General features: G+C 43.8%; 1 protein-coding gene across 1 annotated transcript in view; it reads right to left on the bottom strand.

Annotated features, from left to right (window-relative positions):
* The window catches only part of WWC3 (WWC family member 3), a 129037-nt gene that overhangs the window by 56015 nt on the left and 52336 nt on the right, over nt 1-20686 (bottom strand). Inside the window, exons 4-5 of the mRNA XM_030933956.1 lie at nt 10055-10131; nt 9135-9214 (exon numbers count right to left, since the gene is read on the bottom strand). Of these exons, the coding sequence (XP_030789816.1) occupies nt 9135-9214; nt 10055-10131 (157 nt within the window). The remainder of the gene's footprint in view (nt 1-9134; nt 9215-10054; nt 10132-20686) is intronic.

Genomic DNA, 20686 nt, shown 5'->3' with positions numbered 1-20686 from the left:
CCCCCCCCCCTTATGAGATAAGCATAACCTCCTCGGATTTGATGATGATGAAGTTGAAGCTCAGAGCAATTAACTAAATGGCCCAGATGACAAGCGAATATCTGGCAGAGCCAGATTCAAACCCACAGGCTGACTCCAAAGCCTGCTCAGGATCACGGGGTGTGGTGCTGCCCCTTCCTACTGAGCATGACATCTACCGCTCTCAGAGTGGGCAAGGCAGGTCCAGATTTAAAAAAAAAAAAAAAAAAAAAAAAACAAAAAAAAAAACAAGGGCAAGCTATGTTTCAGAGAACTCCAACCACCTCCATTTTTTCAACTGTGATCCATTTTCATCCAACAAAAACTTCAAAGGACAGTAAACGTCTTCTTTCACTTCTGCAAAATTCATTTATGTGAGAGCACACTCTCTCTAAAACTTCCCTATAAAACTTTGGTCCAATGTAGATGATGTGCTCAATGATTCGGTATTTTTAAAAAATATCTATGTATTCCAGTTCATTTAAAAAAATCATTAGGATCTGTGACTGCCAAAGAACTGCCTTATTCTGGTCTTAATTTTAATTAAGAGTGCAAGACAGTGCCTTTACCATACATCACAAATAAAATGACAGAAAAGTGGTAACTGCTCAAGGAGAATAAACAAGGACATAAGTTACTATGTAGTATGAAATCAAAATTCAGTGCACAGACTCACAGTCTTCACTTTTGCACCCTCTACATTTTGCATTCAGCTTCAGGGATGTTAAGTGATTTGCTGAGGGTCACACAGCCAGTAACAGGCAGAGTGAAGTTCAAGGCCAAGGCCCCCCACACCAGGACTTGTCTGCTCCATCACCAGGTTCGCAATATATTCAAAGTCAAGGCCTCTAAATGCCCATTGTGTCAAACCTGAAGGCCACCCATATAACCAGTCAAATGTCATCCCAAAGTAAACTGGTGCACTTTATGGTGTGCTCTTGAAAGAAATGGGTTGGAGAGAAAAGAAGAAGATACAGCTTCAGAGGAGGAACCCAGTACAATGGAAAAGACATTTTAGAGATATTTGTTGTCAACCTCTACCTCCTGCCACCCTAAAATTTCCATATTGGTTGTTCAATTTAAGATGTCAAGAGAATTGCACTAGTAAAAATAAGAGTAAAACCACATAACTTCTTAACCCCACATCTTGAAGGAAAGAGCTGCCAGCCCTCTAAAGATATTCTGTTAATACCACAGATTACAACCCAAAAGAATGGAAAGGTTTGTTACAACTTCTACATTTTCTATCAGCAGCTCTGGCAGAGGGCCTTGGGTGAACCTCAGAAAGCTTCCGGCGGCTTTCTATCAACAGCGAGACCTGTGTGGAACACCAGACCTGTCCCACAACCAGGAACAATGCTCTTTTTGTTTCCAGCCCATTTCTGTACGTTTCGCTGTTATCTGAGTATTGCCGGGGTTTTCGCATGGGCTGTACCGTAGGTGCTACACTAATGGGAGATCGTTACTTTAAGCCTGTTCTAAGTGAACAATCCCACCCTTTCTTAAGACTACTAAATCCCTTCAGACAGAAAATGCTAATTCTAATATGTAGTAATGCTTCATTCTGGTATTGCATGCTTAGAAGGATGTAGTGGCTTGTATTTAAGGACACAAATGGGTTTCACCCCATTTGGGAAGTTAATCAAGAAATCAAAAGTCTTGAAGCAGAGGCTCGCCCAGTGGCTAAGAATGTACCTCATGGAAACTAGTTAGTGGAACCAAATTTGGTGAGCATCCCTTCCTGTGATTTGAAGAGCCGTGATAATAGGACTTCTTAAAACCCAGGCCAGAAGAATATCACACAAAATGCAGAAGAGAATGCCGTGCTAGAGGACAGTTAGCAAGAAGGTGACTGGCCAACGTCTGGAGGCCTCCCTGAGTTCCTCTAGCCCAGGGACAAAAGTTTGGCCAAGGAAAGATGTGCCCTCACTCAGTGTCCCAGTGTCCGAGAAAGAAGGGGACACTGTGATGGCTACTAGCCGGCAGGAACAGCCACTTCAGCCACTCCCCCCAACACCTAGGCAATCTGCATTCACTCCCAAGCCCCACCCTGTGCTGAGAACCGGCTGGGTCCTCAGGATGAAGCAGCGAACAAAGCCAAGTCCTTGTCTTCGTGCAGCACGATTCCAGCCAAGGAGACAGACAATGAAAAGTACATCCTTAGGTCAGGCAGTCACGAATGTTTAAAAAAAAAAAAAAATGAAGCAGAGTTTGGGGACAGAGTGTGACAGGGTACATTTTTAGATGGATGGTTAAGCCAGGATCTCTCCAGATGTCACTAAGCAAAGGCCCATGGAAGGGAGGGAGCAGGCATGTGAGCATCTGGGGGAAAGAGCATTCCAGGCAGAGGGAGCTCCAAGTACCCATGGTAAAGGCAGGACATCCCTTTCAAAGGTGAAACTAGAGGTAAATGAGGCAGGGCCGACGGCCAGCCTATGTAGAGTCTGGCTTGTGTTGTAGGTGAGAGAGAGCCACAGGAGGACCACAAGGAGAGCACGAGTTGTGGAAGAACCCCGTGGCTACTGTGCGAGGATGGAGACTCACATTAGTGCTTGGCCCAGAGCTGTGGTGGTGGAAGCTGTGAGAAGGATCAGAGGCCGGGTGTAGAAACAGCACACCATGGACAAGGTGGCCAGGCAGAGTTCCCCAAAAGCATCTTCTGCCATCAAGCCAGTGCTCAAGGACATTATAGGTATTATGGCAGGAAAAGGCTCCAATAACACGAGCAGGAAACTCAGGGAAAGGCAATGTTAAATGAGCTTCCCACCTGCAGGACCACTCAGAAGCTAACATAAGGGGCCAGGTGCAGTGGCTCACGCCTGCAATCCCAGCACTGTGGGAGGCCGAGGCGGGCAGATGGCTTGAGCCCAGAAGTTCGAGACCAGCCTGGGCAACATGGAGAAACCCTGTCTCTACTTTAAAAAATACAAAAATTAGCTGGGCGTGGTGGTGTACACCTGTAGTCCTAGCTACTCAGGAGGCTGAGGCATGAGAATCGCTTGAACATGGGAGGCAGAGGTTGCAGGGAGCCAAGATCATGCCACTGCACTCCAGCCTGGGCCACAGAGTGAGACTATGCCTCAAAAACAAAAAAAAAAAGAAAGAAAAGAAAAGAAAAATCTAACACAAGGTGCATTCTAGAGCTCCAGGCAGGAGCTGGAGAGGGGAATTTGCCCACATCTATTGGTGCACTTGGTCCGTTCACGCACATCACCACCCAGTTGGGAAACATTGCGCGTCCTGGTCCTGAGTCTTCCCTTTGCCCCTGGACACTAGTAGTAAGTTACAGTAAGGTAATTTTTCCAAAACGTTTCAGAAACTTTAGGGCAACAGAGTCCAGGAGATCTTTCACTGGAAAAGCTCAATTTTTCTGTAAACTTTAATTACTCATTGTAAATGGTGCTCCTATTTTCTGAAGACTTTTATAAAAGGCCTCAAGAGAAATGCAAATTGAAACTACACTGAGATACTATCTCTCACCTATGAGACTGGCAAAAATGCAAATGCTTATCAACACATCCTGTTGGCAAAGCCACAGGAAACGAGAACACTCATATGTTAGTGGTAGGAAGGCAAAACGGTGCAACCCCTCAGCAAAGGAATTTGGCCATATCTAACACAAGCTGAGCATCTCTAATCCGAAAATCTGAAATCCAAAGTGCTTCAAAATCTGAAACTTTTTAAGCGTTGACATGACACTCAAATAAAATGACCACTAAAGCATTTCAGGTTTCAAATTTTTGGATTAGGGATATTGAACCAGTAAGCATAATGCAAATATTCACAAAAAAAAAAAAAAAAAAAAAAAAACTGAACTCCAAAACACTTCTGGTCCTGAGCATTTCAGATAATAAATATTCAACCTATAATACGACAAATACATTCACCCTTTAACTTACCAAGCCCGCTTTCAGGAACTTATCCTGAAAGATACATATCCACAACTTAGGTAAAAAGCTGACGAGAAATGTTATTAATATAAATCAAAGCACTGGGCTAACAAGGCCAGAACCTACCAATCATCGTCACACCACAAAAAGAAACAAGCAGAGAGCAGTACCTCCTGATGGAAGTAACACCACCACCTAAAAACATTCTCACTAAAAAAAAGAAATCGAACTTGAATCCGATCAAGCCTCTCAAACTATTATACCCATTTGCATAAATAACAAGGGACAGAGGAACATGTTCAATGACATCATGTGAATTTCAGCAGCAAAACCCAACACTAGGGAAATTCTATAGGACAACCAAATTACTTTCTCCAACAAATAAGCTGTCAGGGGGAAGAAAAAAAAAGGAGGGAGAGTAGAAAAGAAAAGACGTAAGAGACATCAATCAAAGGCACTCTGTGGCCCAAACTGGACCCAAACACCTGAAGAAATGCAAGAGCTCACTGGACACAAGATGCCTAGTAAGTGGGGTACAGGGATTAGAATTATTTTCAAAAGAAGTCCATAACTTTTGGAGACGTATTTATGGATTAAATGGGATTCTGGCATTTGCTTCAATAAGGCCGTGAGAGCTTAGCAGATGGGGCGGGGCCACCACCGAATCAAGACTGGCAATTGTGCAGGTTAAATGGGGTGAGGGGTACAGGAGGGTTTTAGTATACTATTCTCTCTACTTTTATGTTTGATATTTTCCATCATTAAAAGCTTACATGCATACACTTCACATAGATACATATATAACATACACCCATGTACATATTCTATCATTAACCCAGCAAACATATCTGTGGCCAATTCCTCTCTACAACAATCAACAATATATATAGATTTAAAGTAAAATACAAAAGGTTCTTTTTTCCTTACTTGGACCCAAGTGTAATGATGAATTTCCTTGCTAGCCAGGAAATTCACCAAGATAAACAAGGCAAGCTTAAAATGTTATAAGCAGCCAAACTCCTGGTGAGGTGCTCTGGAAAAGAATACACTGGATATTCTGGGAAGCAAGAACAGCAGGAAATTTTCTGGAGGAAAATCTTGGGCCACTGCTTTAAAGCAATGTTGGTGATAAAATCAGAGATGCTTCATGTTTAGGTATAACAGTTCACGTGCTATCTGTATGTATAGTCAGGATTTCCCAGTAGAGATGGGGTAATCACATTTTCAATACTTGAAAAGGCCTTCTAAAATTTTTCAATTAAAAAAATATACATTTGCATGATTCGATCCAAACATAAAAGCCCAATGTCCAATACCAGAAAAAATAATGAGGCTGTTTTCATCTCATAAGCTGTGGAACTCAGAGAAAGGTTACCAGATTATCTTCCACTTACAAAAATATTTTAAGAGTGGCATGGGTGCCTGTGTTTTCTCTTCTGCCTGTGAGGCTCTGTCTGTCCCAGAATAAAGTAAACATGCACAGTGACAACGCAGCGTCAGACAGAGCCAAGGCAACATGCCCATTAAACAATGGCTCTGGGCAGCTCCCTCCTGAAAGCTGACTTGCCCCTGGTCAGGCATGAGGTGGGGTGAGCCCCTCAGGACCAAGGCCAGGTCCAGAGCCTTCCCCAGGCCACTCCTTGGCCTCCAGGGGGAGGGCGGGTATTCTCATGAGCTCTGGCAAGCAGAAGGAGCCTCCCCTTGGCTCAGGCAGGCAGGAGGAGCCTCTCCTTGGCAAGTGGCAAGTTTACAATTGCTGTTCCCAAGCGTGGGATCTTGATAATGAAAGCAGAAAGAAAATCCAAACAGCACTGGCCCGCCTCTCTTCCAGGAGCACAACTTGCGCTCCATTTTGGCCGCAGGTGTAAAGTTAAAATTCTTGCTATTCTGGCTCCTGCTTCTCTGTCTAATGCCCCTAGGGAAACAGAGGCTGCCTTTTCCTATTCTTGAAACCACTGCAACTACAAGAGATGAATTCACATTCTAGCCATGCTAAGGAGAAAGGGGTTTTCTCAGTCAGCAGTACATTTTATTTTCTAAATCAGTCCGTCTACAGCTGACACTGCTATATGGCCTTTTTCTTCAAATAAGGAAATGGAGTTCACCAGAACGATGGAGCCACGGCAAAGCAACAGGCGCTGAGCCCAACAACCCACTACAGAAACCACGGCCATGAGGGAAGTGCCAGACGTGGCTCCCTGCTGATGCTCAGGAATCCTGAGCAAACTCAGACTCTTCCTGAACCCCAGTCACTTTCCTCAGAGCTGCAAATGAGAATGACATTAACTGCAACCTCCAGCACACACAATGACTAACATTAAAACGACATACTGGGCCGGGCGCGGTGGCTCATGCCTGTAATCCCAGCACTTTGGAGGCCGAGGCAGGTGGATCACCTGAGGTCAGGAGTTTGAGACCAGCCTGACCAAAATGGTGAAAACCAGTCTCTACTAAAAATCAAAAATTAGCTGGGCATGGTAGCATGTGCCTGTAATCCCAGCTACTTGGGAGGCTGAGACAGAAGAATTGCTTGAACCCAGGAGACAGAGGTTGCAGTGAGCCAAGATCGCATCACTGCACTCCAGCCTGGATGACAGAGAAAGACTCCCCATCTCAAAAAACAAACAAACAAAAAACAACCTATTGCCCACAGACACGGTATCACAATGAGAGACAGCTACAGTGTGGCCTAATGAAGGTAGGAAATTCACCTCAAATCCAACTAGGTAGTCCTAATAACTTTTAGTGACCTGTCACAAATCAAATGATTTGTTTCTGCTTATTCCTTATCCACTCCCTTAGCCAAAGTGACACAGGATGACACTGCCACAGCACACACAGTTGCATCTGAGGAGGTATTGGATTATCTGGAGGCTGGCTGGAGTGGGGGGCTAAAAGGACAGAACACACGTAAGTGCATTTGGAAAGCACGCTAGCCTATGCGCTGCATGAATGACAAAACCAGCAGCCGGTTGGCTGGAAAAGAAACTTGATTTGCTTAAGATAAAACTAAAGAAGAGGCCGGGCACAGTGGCTCATGCCTGTAATCCCAGCACTCTGGGAGGCCGAGGTGGGCAGACCGCCTGAGGTCAGGAGTTGGAAACCAGCCTGGCCAATGTGGCAAAACCCCATCTCTACTAAAATACAAAAATTAGCCAGGTGTGGTGGCAGGCACCTATAATCCCAGCTACTGGGGAGACTGAGGCACGAGAATCACTTGAACCTGGGAGGGGGAGGTTGCCGTCAGCCAAGATCGCACCACTGCACTCCAGCCTGGGACAGAGCAAGACTCTGTCAAAAAAAAAAAAACTAAAGAAGAAGCTTTACTAACACTAACTAGGGCTAATAAAAGGAAGCTCTGAGTGTAGATCCAAAATGCACACAAACACATAGCTGGGTAATGGTAGTAATTACATCTATACCTCACATTCCTTTATTACTTCCCCATAAAGAGCAGTGCTGCAGTCACGTGTGCCACTTCATTCGTCTGCACGCAGGATGAAAGAGGCAACATGCTGCCCACCTGTGTCAGTAACAGTAACCACACAGAGTTGGGCTAATTGTTTCTGGCTGGCCATGTACCAGGTGCTGGTGCTGTCCTCAGTATAACTCAGCACAATGATTGCTGTTATGGACTGTGTGTTTGTGTGTCCTCCAAATTCTTACATTGCCGCCTTACCCTCTAATGTGATGGCATTTGAAGGTGGGGCCTTTGGGAGGTGATCAGGAGTAGATGAGGTCACAGGGTGGAACCCCATGATGGGATTAGGCAAAGGAAGAGAGAACAGAGCTTTTGCTCTCTTGGCCATAAAGGACATTGTGACAAGATGGTCATCTGCAAATCAGGAATCAGGCCCTCACCAGGAACCAAATATTGGACCTCCAGCCTCCAGAACTGTGAGAAACAAATATCTGCTGTTCAAGCCACCCAGTCTATGGTATTTGTCATAGCAGCCTGAGCTGCCTAAAACAATCACCATTTGCAGATGAGAAAAGTAGGTGCAGAAGGCGTGAGGCACATGTGCAAGTTCAGCAAGGAAAGCCAGTGAAGGGACAGAATGGCTCAGCAAACCTTCAGACCCACACCAGCGCCACTTCTCAAACACCACCTTTAGTTCACGAAATCTGCAGACTTGATACAGCTCACTAACTGTAAACAATTCATCCCCAATCTCTTAGTAGGGATAAAGTTCTAATTGTAAAAACGAGAACAGGAGGAAGACCTACAGACCGGAATGTCCAAAGGAGCTTTCTGCGATGATGGAAATCTATCGCCTATGGTGTTCAATAAAGTAGCCACCAGCATGGTGGTTCTCAGCTGGGATTAAATGTGTTCTTTAGGGGACACTCGGCAATGTCTAGAAACATTTTTGGTTGTCACAATGCAGGTGGAAGATGCTACTGGCATCTAGTGGGTAAAGAGTAAAGACAACGTTCTTTTTTTTTTTTTTCCTTAGAGTCTCGCTCTGTCGAGCAAGCTGGAGTGCAACGGCACAATCTCGGCTCACTGCAAGCTCTGTCTCCCAGGTTCAAGAGATTCTCCCTGCCTCAGCCTCCCGAGTAGCTGGGATTACAGGTGCCTGCCAAGTGATTCTTGTGCCTCAGCCTCCCGAATAGCTGAGATTACAGGCATGCACCACCACGCCTGGCTAACATTTGTATTTTTAGTAGAGATGGGGTTTCACCATGTTGGCCAGGCTGGTCTCGAACTCCTGACCTCAGGTGATTCACCCACCTCAGCCTCCCAAAGTGTTGGGATTACAGGCGTGAGCCACCAGGCCTGGCCAAGACAACATTCTACAGTGCATAGGATAGTCCCCCCAAGATAAGAATGATCCAGCCCCAAATCCCACTAGTGCTAAATGGTGGAGAAAACCTGCATTAGCCACATGTCACTAGTGAGTACTTCTGATGTGGCTACTGAGACTGGGAAACTAAACTTTTAATTTTCTTTAAATGTCAATTTTAGAACAAAAAATTTAAAAGAATAAAACTAAGAAAAAGTCTAATTTAAATGTAACTAGCCATGAGTGTCTTGCACAGCTATAGTAAACGTGCATAAACATAAAAATAAAGGTCTTGTTTCCCGAGTATCTCCATTTAAAGCAACGAAATATCTTCAAGGAAAAGAGAGATTCTGAAGTTAGCATTGGAAAATCATGAGCATAAATAAAGGCATGAAAGTGAAGGTCATGAAGCTTTGGAACAAGTGTCCAGGCAACTCACTCTTGCAGGGTCTCCACCCCCTTTTCTTTGTACTGCAGTTCCTGCTTCATCTGGGTCAGCTCTCGTTTTAATCTGGAAAGCTAAAGACAAATCACATTTTTTTTCCAAAAACCAGCTGTGAAGAATGATTTCTACAGTTGTTATTAACACTGCCATCTGAGTTTCTACTCAGCTTGCAGTTCAGAAGATCATCTATTCTCACTATAAACTTCCATTCACATGCATAAGAAGCAGCCTTTCTAGAAGACCTGCTGTGCTTACATACAAAAATCCCAGATTAGACAGACTCTTACCCAAGTGGGGAACCAGTAACATTTTCAAGGTTTCCACATTACAATTGCAACTTTTGTAACACATTCTTCATCTTTCCTTCTACCCACTCCTCTCAGACCCCCAAACATGAAACTTTGTGTCCAGAAGCCTGCTCTCTGACTACCTGAAACTCAATGGCTCCTGGAGTGCTTCTTTAAACAGATTCTGGGACCCACTCCAGGTCCACGTCAAAACTCAGGGGCTAGGCCTGGAAGCTCGCACTTTGAACAAGCTCCCAGGTATTTTTCTTAGCTGTGCTAAAATTTGAGAACCACTGCACTAAAAGATACACCCTGATTCAGGGAATGACACACCAAGAGAGGAGCAGGCTTCATTGCCAAGATGTTTCTTGTGCTTTGTCCCAAATGCAACAAAAGTGTTCCCCTTCCCAGACAACCAAGACAAGCGTCTGAAGAGATGAAACACGGTAGCACACAGATAATTCAGGGGTTACCGGGGAAGCAGCCTCAGAACCCTCAGAACCCTTCCAGTCTAACACTGCTAGCGATCCCTCCAGGAGGAGTCAACCAGAGGGGAATGCCAGCAGCCTAGGCTGCGAGGCCTCAGGCTTCCATCCACCTGGTTGTAAAAGCATCGGTTTTACTCACCCTATCCCGACGACTTGCTATTTCTGCTTTAATTTGGTGTGGGTCATACTTTGTATTTGTTGAATATCCAGAGAATGCTAAAGAGAAAGAAAATATTTTATTTTATAATAGATCCTTCAAAATACATACACATAAGGAACTTCTGATTCACTGCATTAAATAACTCTAAATCTCTGATTTACAAGAGGTCACTGGCTCCTAAAGAATTGACATTTAACATCTTCAAATCTTCCTGATGTTTGATATTTGAATCAGGACTTTCTATAGGATCCCATATAATAAAATACATGGCTGTAGGTCAATCAAAACTCTGCTTAGTTCTACTATAAAACTACTACTGTTAAACACCATAGAGACACAGTGGGTGGGGGAGGGAAGAGGTATGATTATGATGTAGGAAACTGTATTTAATACGTGAACAGTACTTGCAGTATGAACCTACTTTTACTTTCTTTTAAAATACATATACAGACATCACTGGAAAGATAGAACCAAAAAGTTAACTGCAGTTATTCTCAGTGGCTGCATTAAAAATGATTTTATTTTTATTTCCTTCACACCTATATTCTCCAGATGAACAATTTTTGACACAAGAAAGGAAAAAAAAATTAGAAATTTGTAAAATAAAAAAGATTTCTAGTAATACGTCAGTATCTGGCAGTCTTGAGAAAAAGGATGGAAAGATGGGCCCCCAAGTCGTTTGTCCCAGAAACTGAAGTGAGGCACTCACGCTTTTACTCTAATAACTTGTTTTGATGAATGTTTAGCTAAAAGACATCACATACCTCAATGCTTTCCTAAACAGTGCAGTGTACATGATTTAAAGTCTCTTTACAGACATGGCATCATTATTGTGAGTAACCAATACCTAGGGATGAATAAGAGCCACAGAGCTATTTACACGCTACGCACAGTCAGCAAATTTCCGTGCACACAGAGAGCTGCAAGCTTTTTCCAGTGTTACGGCAGCTGGAGCAGCAAGTGGCTATTCCTAATTTCTACTACCCCATCCACCGCTCTGCGGTGCTTTTTCTTGATGCTTCTGCCTCCTTTCTTTAGGTTTCTGAAGCCATGGGCTCTGTACCACTGCTGCATGGCTTCTCTTCTGCTTAGCTAGTGGAATGCTGGTCTGTCTGCATCTGTAAACCACCCCACTCTGGTGCCCTCTGCCTCCCAGTTATTGTCATTAACATCACCTGCTCAGAAGACACACCTGCAAGGATGGAGTCCTTTCTTTAACTCCTTTGATCTGAGAATCAAAGGCTGGCTGTCATTCAGATAACTAGGTGCCAACAATGAGAAACCAATTCAAAATCATTTGCAGACTATGTACTGCAAAGGATGGCTCAACATCATCCAGTAACTTCAACAGCACAATTACTTCAAACCTCAATTAGAACCACATCCAAAGTTCATTTGAGCAGTCGGATCTCCTGTTTTAATAACAGTTCTATGGAAAATCTACTATTTCAGTCCCATTCAGTCAGAATTTCAAACAACTGAATCTACTGGAAATAAACAACTGGAAGAGCTAAATGTTTGCCAACTTTATCTCCAATTTTCTTATACTTAGACTCATGATCTCTCAAAGACATGGAGTAAAATACTTTACAAACAATTCTTTCTTAGACAAGACTGCCTATTTCCAAATCCTACATCTTCCATCTTGCCTGACTCCCTGGTTTCATTTAAGATCGGTAATGAATGCAATATCTCCAACAATGCCCTTAAAAGGCAGAAATAATTTATAGAAAACATCTCCATATTAAACTCCTGGGACTTTAAGTTTCCCAGATCTGAGCTTAAAGGCCTTTCACTTGGGATAGAGATAATACGCAAATGAGGCTATGAGGTTAGGGCTTGCTGAATCCTGGCTTACAACACTACAACACATGTGTCAACTTGTCAACTTGCAGTGGGAGGAACACAAGGCCAAGAATTATCACCTGGGATCTTTCCCATTAAGGGTAGAAAGTAAGCCTACCATCAAGTTCAACAAAGTTCACTGCAATGCTAAACATCAGCACCGGTGAGGCGCCGTGGCTCACGCCTGTAATCCCAGCACTTTGGGAGGCCGAGGTGGGCGAATTACGAGGTCAAGAGATCGAGAACATCCTGGTCAAAATGGTGAAACCCCATCTCTATTAAAAATACAAAAATTAGCTGGGCGTAGTGGCAGGTGCCTGTAATCCCAGCTACTCAGGAGACTGAGGCAGAAGGATTGCTTGAACCCAGAAGGCGGAGGTTGCAGTGAGCCAAGATCACGCCATTGCACTCCAGCCTGGTGACAGAGTGAGACTCCGCCTCAAAAAAAAAAAAAAAATCTGTATCAATCTTCCTCTGTCTGTGCAGTTTCATACGGAAAATTAGCAAAGAGACTTGAAATACACAGGGGAGGTGTCCTGGATACTGTTGGACATCTACGCAGCAACCTTCCCCCATTTCTCCTTCCTAAGTACTAGAACCCTGGAAGTGTTGGGTAGCCACCTCTCCCCAAGAGACTCAGCATGTATCCACTCCTAGAGGGGGAAACTGACAAACCAATGACACCACTGAACCACTGAATCCACCTATGGGAAATCCCACCCCACCTCCAGAGGACTCCACTATGTGACAATGAATTTCCTTATTGTCCAGGCCCATGAGAAATAGTCTTCTCTGCTGCAGCTGAAACCATCATAAATGACAGAACACCTTTTAATTATATGGATCGCATTCATGTTACTTTTGCTATGGTCTCTGTAAAATTATAAAATTCCAGGACTGGGATAAGGGAAAAGTCTACTCAGGTAACTAACACAGCGAATACATTTTATCTTCAAATACTAAGGATGGTTGTGAACACTGGTATAACTTTTAATAATGTAATTCAATTTATAAATAAAATTCTCAGTTCCTCAGATCTGCCCGTAAGTCTACAAGAACCACTTACAGAGTCCGAGACCAGCTCAGGACTCCAGACCCCATAACAGCGTGCACTACACAATACTTTTTTTTCTTTTGGAGACAGGTTCTCACTCTGTCACCCAAGCCAGAGCACAGTGGTGTGATGTCAAACTCACTGCAACCTCTACCTCCTGGATTCAAGCGATTCTCCTGCCTCAGCCTTCCAAGTAGCTGGGATTACAGGTGCCGCCACCACACCCAGTTAATTTTTTGTATTAGTAGAGATGGGGTTTTGCCATGTTGGCCAGGCTGGTCTGGAACTCCAGACCTCAAGTGATCCACCCACCTCGGCCTCCCAAAGTGCTGGGATTACAGGAGTGAGCCACCGTGTTCAGCCTTCTACAACATTTATAAACGGAATATCTTCCTCTATTAAGACATGTCTCCAATCTCGAGGTTTATGATGAAGACCAGACTTTCACCTCTAAAGTTTTCTTCTCTCTTGAAGAGTTGAGTGGGCAGAGCTATTAAATAGCAATATGGAGTCTGCTCAGGCATATAACATTGCCTCAGATAATATAATAATGAGGTTATAGCCTAGCTGGACCACAGCAATGTAAATTATTATACCTTGCTATTACAGGGTGCCTTTCACGTTTATTTAATCTATTCTCATAAAATCTTTGTGAAGGTGAAATGATACTTACGTTTCCTTGCCCATTTTATAGATTAAAAGACTGAGTTTGTAGTGACTTGATCTATAATACACTATGCCATCATTCACAGAGGGCTTCATGTCTAGAATCTGGGTTCCTGTGGGTCAGCTGCCAAAGACCCTTTAATTGGGCTAGCTTTCCCAGAAGAAGAAACGGTCCTCCAGCTGCCCAGTGCCCACCACCCAATGGGTGAACTTGACCTGTGTATTTAGCACTCAAAATGTTGCAAACCCCACTACTTAACTCTGGATTTCAGTTTGACAGATTACTGAAAGGGGAAATGTGTGTGCCCATGTGTCTGTCTGTCTTTGTCTCTCTTATGTACAGGCCTCCTCTGAGCTATGGAAACCTAAGGTCACCCCAGAGGAAAGCCATGCTTTAAAAGACCAGCAGTCCTTCTTCAAAGACATCCTCTGGGGCAGGTTGCTCCTTAGGACCAGGTGTAGGCCTCCACGGATCAGCACTGTCAGGAGTTGCTCAAGGGAGCCAAGAATGACTCTGGGCAAAAGGCCGACAAGCCCTGACAGGTTCCAGGTTGACAGGTACTATCTACCAGAGAGGCACACGGAGAAATATGCAAGGCCAACAAAGTGGGCAGGATGGGTTTCTTTAAGGCAATATAAGTAAAAGACCAAAAACAATCAAGTAAGGCCACCTGGCGGTGATCTACAGAAGTAACCCAAGATGCCACCAAATCCTAACCAAGAATTCTCCCTCCAGGACAGACGAGGGGATTATTTCTCAGGAAACATATGCTTTGCTGCAACCTTCAAAATCTGGCTTACCAACTAATATATGGGAAAAATGCTCCATGATCCTTTATTCTCCTGCCTGCTCCAACATGTTTGTGTGAAGGAAAACAAAAAGTTTTGAATTGGAATGGATTGCCTGTAGTCCTGTTCCTAACCAAGACAGCAAATGAGAAATCTTTCAACAGCGAGAGCACCAATAAGGCCTGGTGCGGTGGCTCACATGTGTAATCCCAGCACTTTGGGAGGTGGAGGCAGGCAGACCTCTTGAGTCCAGTAGTCTGAGACCAGCCTGGGCAACACGGCAAAACTCCATCTCTACAAAAAGTACCAAAATTAGCTAGGTATGGTGGCACACGTCTGGAGTTTCAGCTACTCAAGAGGCTGAGGTAGGAGAATCGCCTGAGCCCGGGAGGTTGAGGCTGCAGTGAGCCAAGATCACACCACCACACTCCAACCTGAGCAACAGAGCAAGATCCTATCTTCAAAAAAAAAAAAAAAAAAAAAAAACAGAGCACCAATGGAAGACAGTCATTGTGAGACAGGCTTGGAACTTCAGAAGGAATGTTGGCAGGACTGATGGCTGATAAGGTCAAGCTTCACCACCACCTAATCCAAGAACTCAGGGTGGATCAGCCCTTTCTCACCAGAGATAACGCTGCCTCTTTCAATGTAGACTTTGAGTAACTCCTAGGAACCAGGATAGTAAACAAAGTCATATTCCTGCTGCTACAGGGGCCATTCACACTCCATCTAGCCCAGTGGATTTCAACCCTGGGGATCACCTGAAAAGCTTTAAAAAAAAAAAAAAAAAAAAAAAAAGGCTGGGCGCGGTGGCTCAAGCCTGTAATCCCAGCACTTTGGGAGGCCGAGGCGGGCCGATCACGAGGTCAGGAGATCGAGACCATCCTGGCTAACACGGTGAAACCCCGTCTCTACTAAAAAAATACAAAAAACTAGCCGGGCGAGGTGGCGGGCGCCTGTAGTCCCAGCTACTCGGGAGGCTGAGGCAGGAGAATGGCGTAAACCCGGGAGGCGGAGCTTGCAGTGAGCTGAGATCTGGCCACTGCACTCCAGCCTGGGTGACAGAGCGAGACTCCTTCTCAAAAAAAAAAAAAAAAAAAAAGCCTGGTCCCACCCAAGGCCAGTTCTACCAAAAAAATCTCTTGGGGTGAGGTCCAAGCAGCAAGTTTTTAAAGATTCTAGCTTGCAGCCAGGTCTGAGAACTATGGGTATAGACCAGGGATTGGCAAACTTTTTCTCTAATGGGCCAGACAGTAATATTTTTGGCTTTGTGGGCCATACAATCTGTCTCAAATACTCTTCTGCCATTGTAGCTGCTATAGACAATAGGTTAGTAAATGGACATGGCTGTGTTCCAATAAAACTTTATTTACAAACACCCACAGTGGATAGGATCCAGCCCACAGGCCTGATATAGTTTGCAGACCTGAGGTTTAGACTATCATCGTACCCCATGCAAGAATTTCTTCCAAAAGATCCTACAAATGGTCATATATAGTTCATCTGAATGTACCTGGGGCTAGAGTTTCTCAGGAAGAATAAAGGAATAACTCCAGGAAAAAATGTGTCTGAGATAATGAACGTATTCAGTGTTAAAAGGTAGGCAAATAGAAGAACATGTTGCAATAAAGAAAGTAGAAGAAAACTCTACAAAATGGAGCTGTAGAAAAAGTAGCAGGTGTGTCTCAGAGAGAATGAGCCCATTGTTGAGCAGTTTCACCCCAGTGTTCTACGAAGCATAAATGAGGCCTGGGCACTACCAGGCAGCTAGCTCAGAAGCTCATTGAAATCAAGCAGGGTTGGGTTCCTACTCTCATGGAGACAAGTGTGCAAAGTATTCAGCCAAGTATCTGAATTTGCTTTCAGGTCAAGGCATGGATGTTCTTAGATACCAGAGAGCCCAATATTGCCACAAAATCGTTCCTCTCCAATGAACGAAGTTTTCTTCTGGTGGTTTCCATAGCTCGAGGGAAATGTGTGAAGGGTATAGGTGAGATGCACTTCTTTCTACCTTCTGCTCCCACATTAGAAACGGCTGTTCCAGTTAATTCCTCTGTTCACACATTATTGCCTCATCTTTACCAACAAGCAACCATTAGGAATAAAACGTGTTCCCGGCTGGGCACGGTGGCTCACACCTGTAATCCCAGCACCTTGGGAGGCCGAGGCAGGCAGATCACGAGGTCAAGAGATAGAGATCATCCTGGCCAACATGGTGAAACACTGTCTCTACTAAAAATACAAAAATTAGCTGGCTGTGGTGGCGTGTGCCTGTAGTCCCAGCTGCTCAGGAGGCTGAGGCAGGAGAATCACTTGAACCCGGGAGGCAGAGGCTGCAATGAGCCAAGATCGCGCCACTGCACTCCAACCTGGCGACAGAGCGAGACTCCATCTCAAAAAACAAAACAAACAAACAAACAACAGGAAAAACATGTTCCCGCCATTTAGTATATATCAACAGCAGGTGCTAACAGCTGTCGAAAAATAAATGAACAGTTTAGTGATCTTCCATGGGCCATGGAAAAGTCAAGATCTAGAAAGTGCTCTGTCTTCCACTTGCCCCCTTTATTGCTGCAAAATTTCCAGATGACTTGTCAATTTATAACTAGTCTTTATTTTCAGATAACCTGAAAGTTGGATGGGGGAGGGGTTCCACAAACACCATCAGCTGTTCTGAGTGGCCTCTTCCATGTCTAGGAAACTGTACAGAGCACTGAAGGCCACCAACACAAACAGATCTGGGCTTAAATCCAACTTCTACCATCTACTGGGTATGTAATCCTGAAGAAATAATTTAGCCTACCTGATACTCAGTTTCTCATGTGAACAATAAAGAAAAAACAGCACGTGCTTGACAACACTGTGATCATAACAATGCATAGAAAACACCAGCTCATTGGATATTGGTTCCTTTCACTTCAAGTCATTACCCATGAAGGAAGAACTGGGAATTAAGTCCAGATGTTATTCTGTTCACAGTATCAGAAAAAGGAAACGCCTCCTGCTTTAGATGACTAGCACTGAGGGAGATATGGGCAGTGAGACCCGTGTGGCTACACAGCCAACTTGTGCTATGGAAACTGCCACCAGCAGCTCCCAACATGGGCCCAGGCCCTCTGGCATGGCTGTAGAAGCCATCTGTTAGATCATGGTCAAGCCAACAGGATCACTGCATTGGACTCTATCCTGTAGCCAGAAAGAATTCATCTGAGTCCATTCTAGCAGGGTTTTCCTTGCTGTACCTTGTAGTTCAGGTTAAATGGCAGATTGAGAGAGCTTGGTGGAAGCCCTAGGGACAGCAGCAAGTTGATAAAACACTTGGATCAACTCCTAGATTCCGTTCAGAGTTGGTTTTTTCCCTGATGAGCTGATAGGCCCCAGGAAGACCCACTGGCATCTCCAGCTCTTTCACAAAAACAGGCAGGCCCACTTTTGGCCTCGAAGGCAACCTACACACATAGAGGAAGAGATCATATCCACACGGAGACATCCAGCAGGTCAGGAAATGGAATCTGGTGAGCACCTTAGAACCTCAAGTCAACAACAGAGTCATCAGCTTCCTCTACTGAAGGAACAGATACCACTTCAAAAAGAGCCTCTTGAGTGTATCTTTTTAACGGGCATTAATAAAACCCCATAGGGCACAAAAAGAAACGTAATTGAGTAGAATTCCCTATTTGCCCAAACATCAAAGAAGTGAAAAGCCCATGGAAATACAAAAACTGATCCTGTAGGATCCTCAGCTCCTCAGGATGCTGAAGTACTGAATACTTGAAACCTACAGCTTGGCACTACATTGGGATTCCTCGCTCACTGCCCCTCAGAGTGGGTGTGGAATCAGACGGGATGTTCTAATGTCTGCATCATTGAGGGCATCTAGTTCAGCGTCCCCACAGTCACTGCAGCTGACATTCTGGCTGCACTGTTAGTAGTCAGTACACAATACACACTTTCTCTAGACTCAATTTTTCTTTCTTTCTTTTTAAATAGAGACAGGGTCCTGCTAAGTTGCCCAGGCTGGTTTTGAATTCCCGGTCTCAAGTGATCGTCCTGCCTCAGCCTCCCAAAGTGTTGGGATTACAGGCGTAAGCCACTGTACCTGGCCTCAATTTTTCTTTTCAATCACTGGCAAGAAACATCCTGCCAAGTTTTTCTGCTATGTACTTCTTCCATTCCATTCTTTGAAAGAGTGATTTGAGAGCCTCTTTGGAGACCAAACCAAATGCAAGCATGTAAAAGATAAGGTACCCAAAGACTGCTGGAAAGAAACACACTATTAGGTTGGATTATAAGAATAGCCAACATTCAGCCCTTTTTTAGATACAAAAACGGCAATTTTATACCATTCAACCTAACTTCTACCAAGTAACTTTCTGAAATGTTTAGAGTTGCTAACTATATGATCTCAGAACCAGTTATAGGCCATTGCTTCAGCTAAGGAGACATCAAGGCACCAAGCCCATAGGCTTCTGCATCATCAAAAAGACTGGCCGGGCACGGTGGCTCACACCTGTAATCCCAGCACTTTGGGAGGCTGAGGCAGGTGGATCACCTGAGGTCAGGAGTTCCACACCAGCCTGGCCAACATGGCAAAATTCTGTGTCTACTAAAAATGCAAAAATTATCTGGGCGTGGTGGTGGACACCTGTAGTCCCAACTACTCAGGAGGCTTAGGCAGGAGAATCGCTTGAACCCGGGAGGTGGAGGTTGCAGTGAGTCAGTGAGCCAAGATCGTGCCACTGCACTCCAGTCTGGGTGACAGAGCAAGACTCCATCTAAAAAAAAACAAACGAACAGTATTCTAGGCCATAAAAGTCATCTTAATAGATTTCAAAAGACTGAAATGTTAGTCTCTGACCACAATGGAACTAAGTTAGAAATAAACAACAACATGACATCTTTAAAAAGTCCTACTGACTTACTTCTAAACAACCCATGGGTCAAAAACCACCAAAAAAAAAAAAAAAGGAGAAATTATTTTGAACTGAAAGAAAATACAGCATATCAAAATTTATGAGATGCAGTTAAAGTAGTACTTAGAGGAGAATCCTTACCTTTAATGGCTATGTGTGGAAGTAAGAAAGATCTAAAATCAGTGATCTAAATTTCCACTTTAGGAAGCTAGAAAAGGAAGAACAAATTAAAGCCAAATTAAGTAGAAGGAAAGAAATAATAAAGAAAAACCAGTAAGATAGAAACAGACAAGAAATGGGAGAACAGGGCAAACACCAGTGTATTGTAAAGATAGATAAAAATCAATAAAAGTTTAGCCATATTGATTAAGAGACATGAATTATTAATATCAGCAATTAAAGAGAGGACATCACTTCAAAGCCTACAGACATTGAAAGGCTAATAAGGGAATTCTACAAACAACTTCATAGACTTGACAGCTTAGATCACTGCGCAGCAAACTCCCTGTGGGCCAAATCTAGGTTGCTACCTGTTTTGATACTTCTGCTGGAACACGGCCAGGCACATCTGTCTACATGTTGTCTCTGAATGCTTTTGCAATATAACCACAGGGTAGAATAGTTGCCACTGAGATCACATAGTCCACAAAGTTTAAAATATTTACTATCTGACCCTTTATAGGAAAGTTTGCTGACTTTTAAATGAGATGAAATAGACAATTCTCTGAAACACACAAATGCCAAAACTGATTCAAGAAGAAACAAAAAATCCGGATACCTCTCTATTAAAAGTATTGGATTTGTAGTTAAAAACATTCCACAAAGAACTCCAGGTCCGGGTGGCTCTTTTGGTGAATTCTATGAAATACTTAAGAAAACAACTAATACTAAGCCTACACAAACTCTTTCAGCAAACAGAAGAGGAAGGAACATTCCCCAATTCATTCTATGAGGCCAGTATTACCCTCATACCAAAATCAGAGAAAGACATTCCAAGAAAAGATAACTGTGAAGATAAGAAACCAGCCTCTAAAACTCCACACATAGCTAACCTATCACATTCTGATGGAAAGTTAAAAACAAAACAAAGCCAAAAAAAAAACCAACCAGGTATGTGCCAATATCTGCAGAGATGGAGATGAGATGGCTTGGAAGTAATACATCAGTAAAACTGAGTTCCCTGTTCCCCTCAAGATACACAGTAACAGAAATATCTTCAATTCCTATTGTAGAGGGTGTACCCCTACCCAGCTACAGCTTCTAAGGCTTCTGCCCCGTCAACAGTTGCTGCAATAAAACAGAGCACTAAACGTGTGGCCCCTTGGCCTTACCTCCATTCTGACT

This window comes from Rhinopithecus roxellana, chromosome 7, assembly GCF_007565055.1.
Source record: "Rhinopithecus roxellana isolate Shanxi Qingling chromosome 7, ASM756505v1, whole genome shotgun sequence".
In the NCBI taxonomy this organism is placed as follows: domain Eukaryota; kingdom Metazoa; phylum Chordata; class Mammalia; order Primates; family Cercopithecidae; genus Rhinopithecus; species Rhinopithecus roxellana.
Note: the sequence above shows the minus strand (reverse complement) of the source record. Positions and strands in the feature narration are given on the sequence as shown.